This window comes from Branchiostoma lanceolatum, chromosome 15 (genome assembly GCF_035083965.1).
Source record: "Branchiostoma lanceolatum isolate klBraLanc5 chromosome 15, klBraLanc5.hap2, whole genome shotgun sequence".
NCBI lineage: Eukaryota > Metazoa > Chordata > Leptocardii > Amphioxiformes > Branchiostomatidae > Branchiostoma > Branchiostoma lanceolatum.
This window is the reverse complement of record NC_089736.1, coordinates 6,580,001-6,592,340: the sequence shown is the minus strand read 5'-3', so window position 1 is coordinate 6,592,340 and position 12,340 is coordinate 6,580,001. Positions and strand designations below refer to the sequence as shown.

Sequence of the window (12,340 nt, the reverse complement as noted above, 5' to 3'; positions counted from 1 at the left end):
GGTCAGTACAAAAACGGTCTTGGCCCATGGACCATGTACCAAGACTTTCTTTGCTATTTATAGAAAAAAAATCATGATACGCAAAGATGTTACGGTGACATTCTTACTTGGCACGTAATTCCTTACAGTTTGGTTACTACATGTAAGTTACGTATCCGAGTCTCTCTCAAGTTGTTGAAAGTGCGGATCCCGAAGTAGGTGTGTGCGCACCCAACGTCGGCGTGTGTTGCTCATTGCACCTGTCGGCCACGGTAGAGTCGAAAAGACGAACCCATTTGACGTCAGGTCATTGACACCTCGCAAAGGCTCATGGGAACACGGAAGTTTCGCTGCACGTGAAGTTTCGGTACATGTAATTTGTCAGCGTTCCTCAAATAGATCCTGACACTCACTACTTGAAAAACCCAAGGTTTCGAAGACATTCTAACGGACAAAGACGACTCAGGTAAGGCAGTAGTACTTAAAGTTTATATCCTAACTATAAACATACGAAGTCAGGTATTCTACAAACTTCTGACATGCATTACAATACAAGTCCTCCCAAGTGCCCTGCAGTACGTGTTGTTCTACTTGTTGTAGAACGCTTTTGTCGTTACAGCTACTATTCTATGGCACTCTATTACGCAGTAGCTGTTGCCATGACAATAACCAACGCCAAAATCAACTTGCATACCGATAAGTCAGCTGCTAACAAGTAGAGGGACAAAATTCTAATGGTAGCCAACTCAGTTATGTGATATTCCACTAGCCCTGTAGTTAAGTGTAAACACGGTTTGAGTGTTTATGGTAGTATTGAAACTACCTGTGAATCTTATGTGTTGTCTCTGTAAACAGTGCACACAATGGAAGGAAACAACGAGACAGAGGGAGATTCCGGCTCGGTAACAAGTGAGCCTGTCCCCGAAGACATGACGACTAGCTCCCCTTGCCCTTCAGACGGACAGGACTCAGTAGAAGAGCTGGGGGTTAACTCTCAGTCACCAGTCATGGAGAACAGGTAAGGATACGTTAGATTTGTAGAAAGAAATCTTCAAACGTATGTAGCCATTGTCTCTTTTACGGCTAAGGAAAACCTTGTAATGCTTTGTACGAATGTACGGCTAGTAGTACGGTATGTGGAGAGACAGTCTTATGATTCAGGCTGTACTCTGTTAGCACAATCCTTGCACATGTTGTCATACGCGTTTTACTTTATATATCAATCTCCACACTGTTCGTGTTTAGTCACGATAATGCCAGTTTCTGGTAGGATTTTTCAGTCTTCAAACGTGAATCTAGATGTTCCTCTGGAATGAAACACGTGCATGTATTTCTTTAAATCATTTTCTTGTTGTTTTCATATTACATTTTGCTCTTTCAGCTATGGTTAAAACATTGCTTTCCCTTTATTCCAGATGCAAGGAGTCAACAAGCAACGGCGTCGAGGAACAGTCCCAACCACTCCCCTGTCAGCTCTGTGAGGAGGACCCCACCAGAATAGCTGTTAAAACTTGTACGGTTTGCACGGTGCGATACTGTGAACAATGCCTGGCTCTAACGCACCCACCACGCCCACCGTTTTCCGAACACAAGCTGATCAACCCACGGACTTCCTTTAAAAAGGTACGAACGACTGTATGTACAACGACTGAAAGCAAAAAAGAACCCCACCTACGATGCCTGGTTCTCATGATCAGTATGGCTAGTCATGACCGTATGATAGCCTTCTATTTTCGAATCGGGACGGGGTTGATACAGACTTCCTCTGATCCAATACTGACGTCATTTTTCGAAAGGACACAGGTCAAAATTAGCAGGTCACTACAATAAGCGACGATCAAGGCTTTGCTAAAAATAAATCATTAAAAGTATCTTTTTCTTGCCGATATATCAAAAGGTTTACAAAGTCTCATTAACGTTCACAGACCGTGATGTGCCCCGACCACCCCACCAAACCAGTGGAGATGTACTGTGTACAGGACTTGACTCCCGTCTGTCTGCTGTGTGAGAAGGTGGGCAGACACAAGCAGCACAACATGGCGGCCCTGGAGGAGGTGTTCTCCCACAGACGGGCCGAGCTGCAGGCCGGGGTGGACCGCCTGGGGGCGTGGTTGACAGATGGGGAGGAAAAAGTCCGTAAGCTTCAGGAGAAACAAGAGAATGTGAAGAACAGGTACGATGAGAAATGGCATGCATGCTTTCCGACCATTACAGGTTTGCCATAGCAAAACCTATTGTGTTTTCGTCGGCGTCTATGGGTGCCGCCATGTTGGATTTTGACGTCACGCGGGTGCCATCTTGTCATTTTATATCTACTCGCAAGTTTTGAAGCCCTTTGCGATTTTACATCGATGAATTAAATAGGGAATTTGTTTACTAACATGTGTATGTTCTCCTAAATAGATATTGTTTCTATTTTACAGCGCCGCGGAACTGAAGTCCACGATCGAGAAGGAATGCGATGACTTGGTCGACCGCATCAGCAGACGCAGTACCGAGATGGACCGCCAGTTGGCGGTAGTCAGTAACAGTGACACCGCAAATCTCGCGAGACTGATACGCGACGTTCAGGACAACACCCCCAAGGCGCATGCGTCACTGAGCAAGGCAGAAGATTTACTCAACGAGACAGACCATGCTAATTTTCTGCAATCATCGGCGTCTGTTATGGCAGAAATCCAGAGAATGGTCCCAATATTCGGCATGGATGTTGAGAACATTGCGTGTTCCATCGACAATCTAACCGTCGACTTCAGTCAGCAAAAACAAGTTGTAGAAACCATGAACATGCATAAAAGGTATGTCCCTGCAGTTTTCCCTTCGCCGCACGGTTTCCCTGGAGCTATGAGTCCGTATGTACAACATGCACCCTTAGGTACGCCAAGTTTCCCCGTTGTCCATGGACCCCCTTTCCATGCATTTCCAACTTCAACGTCGGGGTTCACTGCAGTACCCGCAGCGTATTGCCCATGCCCACCGCAAGGGACGCTCAAGACCCGTCAACCCGCAAGTCAAGGGCAAGTACAACCCGTATCGTCGTATGCGCCTGGAGGGTATCATCCGCCTGTACCAGTGGCGACTTATCCTCCTCGCGTAGGTGCGCCCCCTAGCGTACAACATCCACCAGCGCAGCCAACAATCTTGCACGACCTTTGCAGCACGTCAATGGAAGGAGTTTACATATCATGGCAAACTGTTTCCAACGCTGATGAATACGAGGTACGGTACACAGTCGGAGGCCCCCAAGTAGTCGCGGTGGTACATAGCTGCTCATTCACAGCGAGGTATCTGAATCCAGCTACGAAGTACAGGTTCGAAATTCGAGCTAGAAATGTGGCCGGATCATCTCTACCAAGCGTTACCTACCTGGTGACAGATGGGCGAGGCTTCAAGTTCAGGTTCGATCCGAAAACGGCTGGGCGTTTCCTGACATTTTCCGGCCAGAACACGCGCGTAGCGGTGACCGACCGTGAGGAAAGGCCGGGCGGTTCACCGGCACGTTTCACCGATGGAAACACAGTTTTCGGGGACAAAGATGTCACCAGTGGGCAACACTACTGGGAAGTAAGCGGGGCTGGCTCTCACTACGCCGTCGGTGTCGCTTACGCGAGCATGCCCAGAGACCGTGACATCCGGGACACGACCAAGTCGTGGGCTTTTGTACAGCACGAGAAAACGCAGACGTTCCACCAAAACGAGACGACCATCTCCCGTCACGAGGTAGATGCTGTGCCGTCCAGGATCGGTGTACTCTTGGACTACGATGCCGGGCAAATCTGCGTGTACAACGCAGACAGGGGAACCACCATCTGCACACACAAGACCGCGTTCACAGACCCGGTCTACCCGGCATTCTCTCTGTGGCAGGGCTCCCTCCAGCTCTACACTGGACTGGTGAGTTCGTCTCGAACAGGGCTAGATAGAATGGAGTCTTCAATACCCACAAAAAAAGAATAAGTTTTTGCCTGTTAGTGTTAGAACTGGTTAGATTAGAAGCGATTCCAATTTGTAGCGCTTTTGAAATCAGATTTGTAGTGCTTTCGAGGTTCGATTTGTACTATTTAGTGCTTTTGATATATTCTCTGCTGCCAGCTCAACATCATAAGTTGCTTCAGTCCTGGGGTCTGCAAGATATCTAAACCACTAACCCTTACCTCATTCTGGCAATAGGAGAAACAGCAGGCCATCGTCCAGCATGCTTTGCGAGAAGAACCTCTGACGGCCGCCATCTTGGCTTCTGTGCCATCACAGGAGCGAAAGCAAATGTTGGGGGAACGGATTTTTCCAATCGTCGAGGTAAGATTAAAACTAATTAATGACCCGGCCGATCGCGTGACCTTACGAAAGTGTGACGTGAGCAGTGAGTCAAAGGTGGTAGAAAGTCGATGTCACCCGCCGTCCCGGTTCAGTTCTGCAGTGGGTCAAAGGTGATTGGAAGTCGGTATCGCCCCCCGTCTCGGTTCAGTTCAGTTCTGCATCAGATATTTTGATTATCAAAAATGCGGCATCAGAACCAAATTGTCTAACCTCTTTATGATGATACGGATTTTCAAAAGATCCCTAAGTCTGTAAATGTGGATGATGTCATCTATTTTAAGCTTTCTTTCATTTTCGTTCCCAGGAGTCTCACCCCAAACTTGCCGGTAAGATCACCGGCATGCTTCTGGAAATCGACAACGCGGAGTTGTTACACATGTTGGACAGTCGCGAGAGTCTCAAGGCTAAGGTGTGTAGTGTACAAAGCCTCTGCATTCTGTCAATGGAATGAAACAGTGATATAACTACCTTATAATGTCCAAAGCAAACCCTGTGAAAGTTATCTTGTGCACTCAGATGAGAAGTGTTGAATGTACTTGTTTGAACGTCAACTATGGTTGATTCTAGGTGAAAGATGACTTTGCTACGATGGCTTCTTGTCCTTATTCTTACATTTTCCTCTTCCAGGTGACTGAGGCTGTAGCCGTGCTGGATGCACATGAAAAACATGTCCACGAACAGTCTGGGGACGCCGGAAAATAAAACGATGTCTGGCAATATATAAGCTGCTTCACGGTTCAAACTGCAAATGCGCAGCATGAGTGTATTTGGGTATTATCAAAGATAAGCAAAACACGTCTGGACATGGTATTAAGCATGGTCTAGACAAGAACTTGAAGAACTGTTTACAAGTTAGGGCCTTCACCTTTGACATACTACCCACAATGTATCTCGCTGCCCATACGCACTGGAAACCATGAACAGGCTTCTGAACTGGACCCGACTGTCGAGCAAGTTTAGGCGCGTGCGCCATTTTGTCGGTCAAAAGTCGTGCACTGCTATACTTTTATTTTGACCGCGGTGTTCAAGAGTTTGCTCAGTGTGGGTGGTGCTTATTTCTCAACCGCCATTATCTAGCTTGAGTTTAAGCAAGTAACTTTTATGCGTGGTTACATGATTGAGTACAATATTAACATATGAACGGTTTGCCACAGGTCTCCTTTTTGTATGTTTTATTTTGCATTTGCCACATACTTTCCTCACAGATAGAAATGTTTAAGGGAACAGTCCCATTACTAAACACACAATACATTTTGCACGTGAAAAGCAATAGCAATAAATCTGGCGCCAAATAGGTCAGAATTCCTCGTCAACAGAAGTGGGTATTTGACGATATCATTGATTCTAATCTTGAATTGCTCATTATGTTTATATTTCGAAGCTATACACAAGCCATTCTTCTAGGCGGAACCTCGCCCGCGGCCTATACGATACAATAACTTTATCGCAAATTCATGCCTAAAAGCTAATTGCAAGTATACTTTAGGAAGCTTTGCTTAACCGGGCCGAGCTTTCCACTATTGTGGGCTTGGTATCCCCTCAGCTGCCAACCAAATAGCTTTATCCAGAGAAAACATTAAGGCGATTCACACACATACATAAAGTACATCATGTGTATTTCTACAACAACAACAGCAGTATGATTGTTATTCGCATGATTATATAATCTATATGATTATATATAAACAACATAAGCCCTATACCAGCAGAAAGGGAAATAAGACTATATTTAGGACACATTTTCTATTTCATTTTCTCAGCTATAAAGCAATGCCCTTAAGCTTTAAACCGTTGGCTCTTACACACCTACTACAAAAGGGTACTAGTGTACGCTAGTTCATGGCTTGAAGTGCGCATGCGCAGGGCCTTCAACTGGGACATATCACCCACAATGCATCACACTGCACATGCGCACTGCAAATGTGAACTATAACATATTCAATATGGGCAGAGGATCCCGCTATGAACGTTGATAGACCCGTGCCACAGTGAGAACGCCGGGTAGAGGCGCATGCGCAGGGCCTTCAACTGGGACATATCACCCACAATGCATCACACTGCACATGCGCACTGCAAATGTGAACTATAACATATTCAATATGGGCAGAGGATCCCGCTATGAACGTTGATAGCCCCATGCCACAGTGAGAACGCCGGGTAGAGGGGCTCGGTGAAACCGTTGGTCTTCTGGCCCAAGATCAGGGCCCGTGTGCCGGCATCGTAGAAGGACAGCTCCCCCGCGTCGTAGTCAACCAGCACGCCGATCTTGGTGGGATGCTGCACGTATTTCTCGACTTGAGCCACTACTTTACAGTCGTGTTGTATGTAGTAGGACGTCCCATGCCGATCGAATGCCCATGACCTTGAACTCAGTCGTATGTCCTTGCCTGCCGGCATGTCTCCATAGGCCACGCCCACACTATAGGAGATGCTGTCTACGCTCACCTCCCAGTAGTGCCTGCCATTGGTCATTGGGGTGTCCCCGATAAACGCATTAACCAAATGACCGGTTTTATACACTTTAACACAGTCACGCTGGTTTGAAAGCTGGAGATAACTCCCGTCGACTGTGCTTTGGTTCAGACGGAACTCAAACGGAGCCTTTGTGAACAGTGCGATGCTACTTGCGGTGGAGGTTCCAGCGTCACTGATGGATTTGACATTGAAGTTGTACTGAGTTGCTGGAGCGAGTTTCTTCGCTGTAAATGTGTTGGACCTGACCTTGGTGGACATCAGAACATCGTCGACTTTGTAGACGACCTCATAAGCGAAAGCAACGGCGACCGACGCCCACTCTAGGCAAGCTTCGACTGTAGTTGTGCTGCAGTTCTGGTTGAGAATCATCGGAGCTGCAGGGGGCGCTGCTGTGACAAGCTCGGCGCTCGACGCCTCAGGAGAAGTCCCGATTGCGTTCTTTGACCTGATCCCGAATGTGTACGGGGTTCCAGGACTCAGCTGCTTAGCTGTGAACGAGTGCCCCCTCACGGTTGCTGTCAGTACTGCAGCATCTATTGCGTACCAGATTTCGTATTCATCAGCGTTGTCGACGGGCTGCCACACGATGTAGGCTTCTTCCAACGTGGTGCTGCACTTCTGGTTGAGAATCATCGGAGCTGCAGGGGGCGCTGCTGTGACAAGCTCGATGCTAGCCTCAGTAGAAGTCCCGTTTGCGTTCCTTGACCTGATCGCGAATGTGTACTTGTTTTCAGGATTAAGTTGCTTAGCTGTGAAAGCGCATCCCCTGACGGTTGCCGTCAGTACTGCACCATCTATTGCGTACCGGATTTCGTATTCATCAGCCTTGTCGACGGGCTGCCACATGATGCAAGCTTCTTCCAACGTGGTGCTGCAGTACTGGTCAAGAATCATCGGAGCTGCAGGGGGCGTTGCTGTGACAAGCTCGACGCTCGACGCCTCAGGAGAAATCCCGATTGCGTTCTTTGACCTGATCGCGAATGTGTTCTTGTTTCCAGGATTAAGCTGCTTAGCTGTGAACTCGCATCCCCTGACGGTTGCTGTCAGTACTGCACCATCTATGGCGTACCGGATTTCGTATTCATCAGCCTTGTCGACGGGCTGCCACACGATGTAGGCTTCTTCCAACGTGGTGCTGCAGTACTGGTCAAGAATCTTCGGAGCTGCAAGGGGCGCTGCTGTGACAAGCTCGACGCTCGACGCCTCATGAGAAATCCCGATTGCGTTCCTCGACCTGATCTCGAATGTGTACGGGGTTCCAGGACTCAGCTGCTTAGCTGTGAACGAGTGTCCCCTAACGGTTGCTGTCAGTACTGCAGCATCTATTGCGTACCGGATTTCGTATTCATCAGCGTTGTCGACGGGCTGCCACACGATGTAGGCTTCTTCCAACGTGGTGCTGCAGTACTGGTCAAGAATCATCGGAGCTGCAGGGGGCGCTGCTGTGACAAGCTCGATGCTAGCCTCAGAAGAAGTCCCGTTTGCGTTCCTCGACCTGATCTCGAATGTGTACTTGTTTCCAGGATTAAGCTGCCTAGCTGTGAACTCGCATCCCCTGACGGTTGCCGTCAGTACTGCACCATCTATTGCGTACCGGATTTCGTATTCATCAGCCTTGTCGACGGGCTGCCACATGATGCAAGCTTCTTCCAACCTGGTGCTGCAATGTTGGCTGTGAATGGTCGGGGTTTGTGGAGGCTCTCCGATGTCCAAAGATTCCAACATTTCTCGAATTCCGGTTTTGCTCAAGTCGATCTGTATACCGTCGACCTCGTATGCAGTGTGCTCGTATCCAATGGCAGTGCCAAGTGCACTTCCCGTGCTGTCAAGTGACGCCATCACTGCCGCTTCGATGAGCAGGAAGCTAGCGTGGTCGGTTTCCTTCAGCGCCTCTTCTGCGTAGGCCAGCGACGAACGCGCCTTGTGCACCGCGCCCTTGGTCGTGCCCTTCGCGCTGTCCAGCTTTTCTGCGTCTTCCCTCCTCGCAAGCTCCACCTGGCGGTTCATCTCCGTTCTACGCCGGCGAATGACTTGCTGAAGTGCGTCACATTCTTCATCGACTTGAGACTTAAGCCATGCAGCTCTGTAAAAAACACACACGCACACACACGTAAATCATAAATTTTTCAACGTAAACGTACCTGTAAAATGCATTAGAAAAGTACAGCAACCTGCTTTGATAACTATGATTGTAAACAAATACCTCAAGTTTAAACGAGACATCAAGACAATCGACAGCATCTTACCTGGTCTCAACATATTCTCGGTTCCTCTCCAACTCCCGCACCTTCCCTATCCCCTGTGTCAGCCCCGCCTCCTGGCGGTCTACACCGAACTGCAGCTCCTCTCGTTTCTGAGAGAACACCTCCTCCAGGGCCGCCATGTTGTGTTCTTGGTGCCTGCCCAAAATCTTGCAGACCGTACACACGGGAGTCTGGTCCTGTACACAGTAGAGCTCCAATGGTTTGGTGGGGTGGTCGGTGCACATGACGCCGCCCTGAAACAAAATAAGAGAAAAAAACGTAGGACTTTAAGTTAAGAAAACTGAGATGCATCCTGGCATTACAAAAAAAGTAATATCAAAATCAATAAATGAATCAAGAGATGTCGTGGAAAAACGTTGTCAACTGCGCATGCGTGGAATATACATTCCTGTTCCATCTTTTTACTTTCGAATTCTTGCAGACCAGATTCAACTATACCCCACAGGCTTCCCCCTGAGGCGTCGCCAAAAAATAATGCGCTACTGACCTCGTCGAAAGACGTCCTTGGAGTGACCAGTTCATGTTCACTAAACGGCGTGTAGTCAGGGTGCGTAACAGCCAGGCACTGTCTACAGTAGGACACCTCACACGCCAGGCAGCTTTTGACCGCCATCTTGGCCGGCTCCTCTTTGCAGAGCTGGCATGGAATAGGTTCGATTTTCTTCTTTTGTTTCACGTACCTGGGATCAATAATACCGTCATATTTAACATCATCTACTCCATGTAGCTACGGGTCTTTGTTTTCGCTGTGCTGTATGTTATGGTCTTGTGTCTACGAAGTTCCCTGAACACCCAGTAGAGTTGCAGGAAGTTTGTGGAAAGATGGTGTCACCACTAAGGCCAGACTTGCGGGAGTGATAGGAAGTAGAGTTCAGAGGTTGTATCAGAAGTCGTTGATAGGACATGACATTCCAGGTCATTGATCCCAGGACAGGAAGTAGTGTTCAGAGGTGTCAGAACTAGTCGTTGATCAGACATGACAGACAGTCCAGGTCATGGGGGTCGATAGAAGCAGTGACCGTTGTTTCTATAAGTTGGAGATGATTTGAAATCATCAGTCAGAAAAACAACTGAAACGTCCGCGCACCTGTCCACTATGTGCTGAAGAAGTAAATTCTTCCCCAGTCCATCCAACCCGTGTTCGTTCAAGATGACTTCCTCGTGGCATGTCGGGCAGGGGAGGGTACATGGGGTGTCTTCGGGACCGGGTGCACCTGCCGCCGAGAAGGCCGCTACTTCCTCATCATCCTGACTAGAATCCGTCTGAGGCTGAAGTATGTCCTCTGCGCATCTGTAGGGATAGACCCATGTGTTGTGTCTACACCGTTGAAAGTTAAGTAATTATACATGCAGGAAAATATCTATTCATTTGGCCCAATAAATGCAGAGAGACCTGTGTACATTGTAAAGATAGTGTTCCTAATTATTCAGCAAAATATTTCAATATCCAAGAGGTTCCGCATATGCTGCGGAGAGGCTCTACCCAGGCTTCGAAAGTGTAGCTGTGGGCCTTCGTAGCCTGTTTGAATGTGAAAGTAGTTAGGTAAAGACTGTGTTTCTAATTATGCAGCAAAAAAGTCCAATACCCGAGCTGTTCCACATATGCTACGGAGAGGCTTCGAAAGTGTAGCTATGGGCCTTCGTAGCTGCTTAAATGTGAAATAAGTCTGGTACAAACATTAACAATGTACGTCACTACCCCCGGGAACATACCGTGGCCGTCATCCGGTTACCACACAATGGGCCAAACAATAAGATGTGAGAGCCTCTCCGAAGGCTGCGAAGGTGTCGGCCTTCGTAGCCTGTTTGAATTGTGAAAGTAGTCTTGCAGGTGTACAAACAAGATGTGAAACCATGTCACGTTGACTGCCAGCCGTCTCATCCCTGCCTTTAACAAACAGTCATACCTATTCACATATCACAAACAGGAAGTTGTTTTTCAAGGAACAAGTTTTGTCAGAGAAGGGGGGGGGTCTTACCTGTGACATATGTTGTGATGACAGGGCAGTTGTAGTGGACACATGTACAGTTCCTTACACACCGGACACGTCAGCTCTTCCTCTAGGCCTTCCATCTTTATCTATTCACAAGATACAGATATAAGCCTTTAGGTAAAGTTCCTATCGAAACTGTGAAAGTGTTATGCAACCCATAGCCAGGATTGAGATTTTCAAAATCTTTTTTTCCTATTAAACTATCATAGAGTGGAACTCGTTACCATCAAGTCGGGATAGTAGATGCATCCTCACCAGATAGCTTTAACATTTAGCACTCTGAAATGCCGCTTGGCACCCGATTCCCTTTTGGGTTAATACAGAGTTAGGCAGCAAGGAGAAGGTTAAACGACGCTTGCAACTAGACGCGCAAAGGTTAGATCAGCTTAGGTGTGGCAGGTCGTTCAGTGTAGCTACTGTGGTGCCTTGTGCCTGCAAGCTGGTGTGTTACATCGAATGGAGATTATACCGACTATATATACATACAGTTATAGAGCTGTTTACTTGTGATCTGCGTCTAGCGTCATTCATTTCACAACAGTACAACTAAATAGGCATTATAATTAATCAAATACATTAAAATTACCAGTAGAATGGACGGTTTAGAACTTTCGCTTTGACATAGTTTCGATGCTACTGCTGTCATGACTGTTGTCTATGTAAGTACTAGAATATACCTACTTTGCTCATCGATACATTGTTACGTAGAAAATACAGTAGCTTACCAGATATTGAAGAGTAGTCTCAAACTGCTGTGACCAGGTTTTAGCCACACTTGTGTCAGCCATGCGATACTAAGAGTAAGATGTCAGCGTCTGATCAGAGAGCGTCTGAACTAAACCTATTTATATCACTTACTTCTTAGTTTCGGTCGCAGAACACACTGTTCATCCGCCGCGAGTATTCATCCGCGATTCCGCCCACTCGCAAATAGTTCGGGTATCAATGAGGGTCTGCATGCTCTTTTTCCGTAAGGCCTAGGCAGCCGACAGAATAAAAAAATAAGAAAATGAAATCGTCATTTCAAAATATAAACATAGGCACGCATTACATTGTAGTAGTATATGACAGAGAACCTTTTTCTGTCGCAGGTATAACCGCCCTTCAGCGTAACCCACACCAGCTTCGCAGACACTCTTCGCGGGAGCAGCTTGTTTTTTTACCGAACGCCCTGTCACACCGAACCTTGGCACAGTTCCAAGCGTTGTTTAAAGTTTTATCTAAACAACACTTGTAGCTAGGTGTACAAATCTTAAGTTTGAAATACGTATTGCTACGACATGTATAATCATTTCAATGGCAACCAAACAC

The 12,340-nt window shown here is 47.3% G+C and overlaps 2 protein-coding genes across 2 annotated transcripts; one reads left to right on the top strand and one right to left on the bottom strand.

The window, feature by feature from the left end:
• The first annotated feature begins 252 nt into the window (after positions 1-252).
• On the top strand, positions 253-5,598 carry LOC136420754 (E3 ubiquitin-protein ligase Midline-1-like). The gene is made up of 8 exons (XM_066407852.1): positions 253-445; positions 835-997; positions 1,395-1,602; positions 1,905-2,152; positions 2,403-3,873; positions 4,150-4,275; positions 4,601-4,705; positions 4,924-5,598. Exons 2-8 carry the CDS (start codon positions 843-845, stop codon positions 4,996-4,998), a joined length of 2,388 nt encoding a protein of 795 aa, XP_066263949.1. The 5' UTR covers positions 253-445; positions 835-842; the 3' UTR covers positions 4,999-5,598.
• A 711-nt stretch (positions 5,599-6,309) lies between these two features.
• LOC136420753 (uncharacterized) lies at positions 6,310-11,994 on the bottom strand. Its single transcript, XM_066407851.1, has 6 exons — positions 11,888-11,994; positions 11,015-11,115; positions 10,123-10,326; positions 9,523-9,715; positions 9,018-9,268; positions 6,310-8,854 (listed from the first exon to the last, which is right to left on the bottom strand). The coding sequence occupies exons 2-6, from the start codon at positions 11,107-11,109 to the stop codon at positions 6,391-6,393; spliced, it is 3,207 nt and encodes a 1,068-aa protein (XP_066263948.1). The 5' UTR covers positions 11,110-11,115; positions 11,888-11,994; the 3' UTR covers positions 6,310-6,390.
• Between the last annotated feature and the right edge of the window lie 346 nt (positions 11,995-12,340).

Excerpts from the sequence above, each read along its gene's own strand:
- LOC136420754 (XM_066407852.1), top strand. The coding sequence starts at position 843 with ATGGAAGGAAACAACGAGACAGAGGGAGATTCCGGCTCGGTAACAAGT. Across the intron at positions 2,153-2,402 it reads CAAGAGAATGTGAAGAACAG|CGCCGCGGAACTGAAGTCCA; the intron begins GTACGATGAGAA and ends TCTATTTTACAG. Across the intron at positions 4,276-4,600 it reads GGATTTTTCCAATCGTCGAG|GAGTCTCACCCCAAACTTGC; the intron begins GTAAGATTAAAA and ends TTTCGTTCCCAG.
- LOC136420753 (XM_066407851.1), bottom strand. The coding sequence starts at position 11,109 with ATGGAAGGCCTAGAGGAAGAGCTGACGTGTCCGGTGTGTAAGGAACTG. Across the intron at positions 10,327-11,014 it reads CATCACAACATATGTCACAG|ATGCGCAGAGGACATACTTC; the intron begins GTAAGACCCCCC and ends CTATCCCTACAG. Across the intron at positions 8,855-9,017 it reads CGAGAATATGTTGAGACCAG|AGCTGCATGGCTTAAGTCTC; the intron begins GTAAGATGCTGT and ends TGTTTTTTACAG.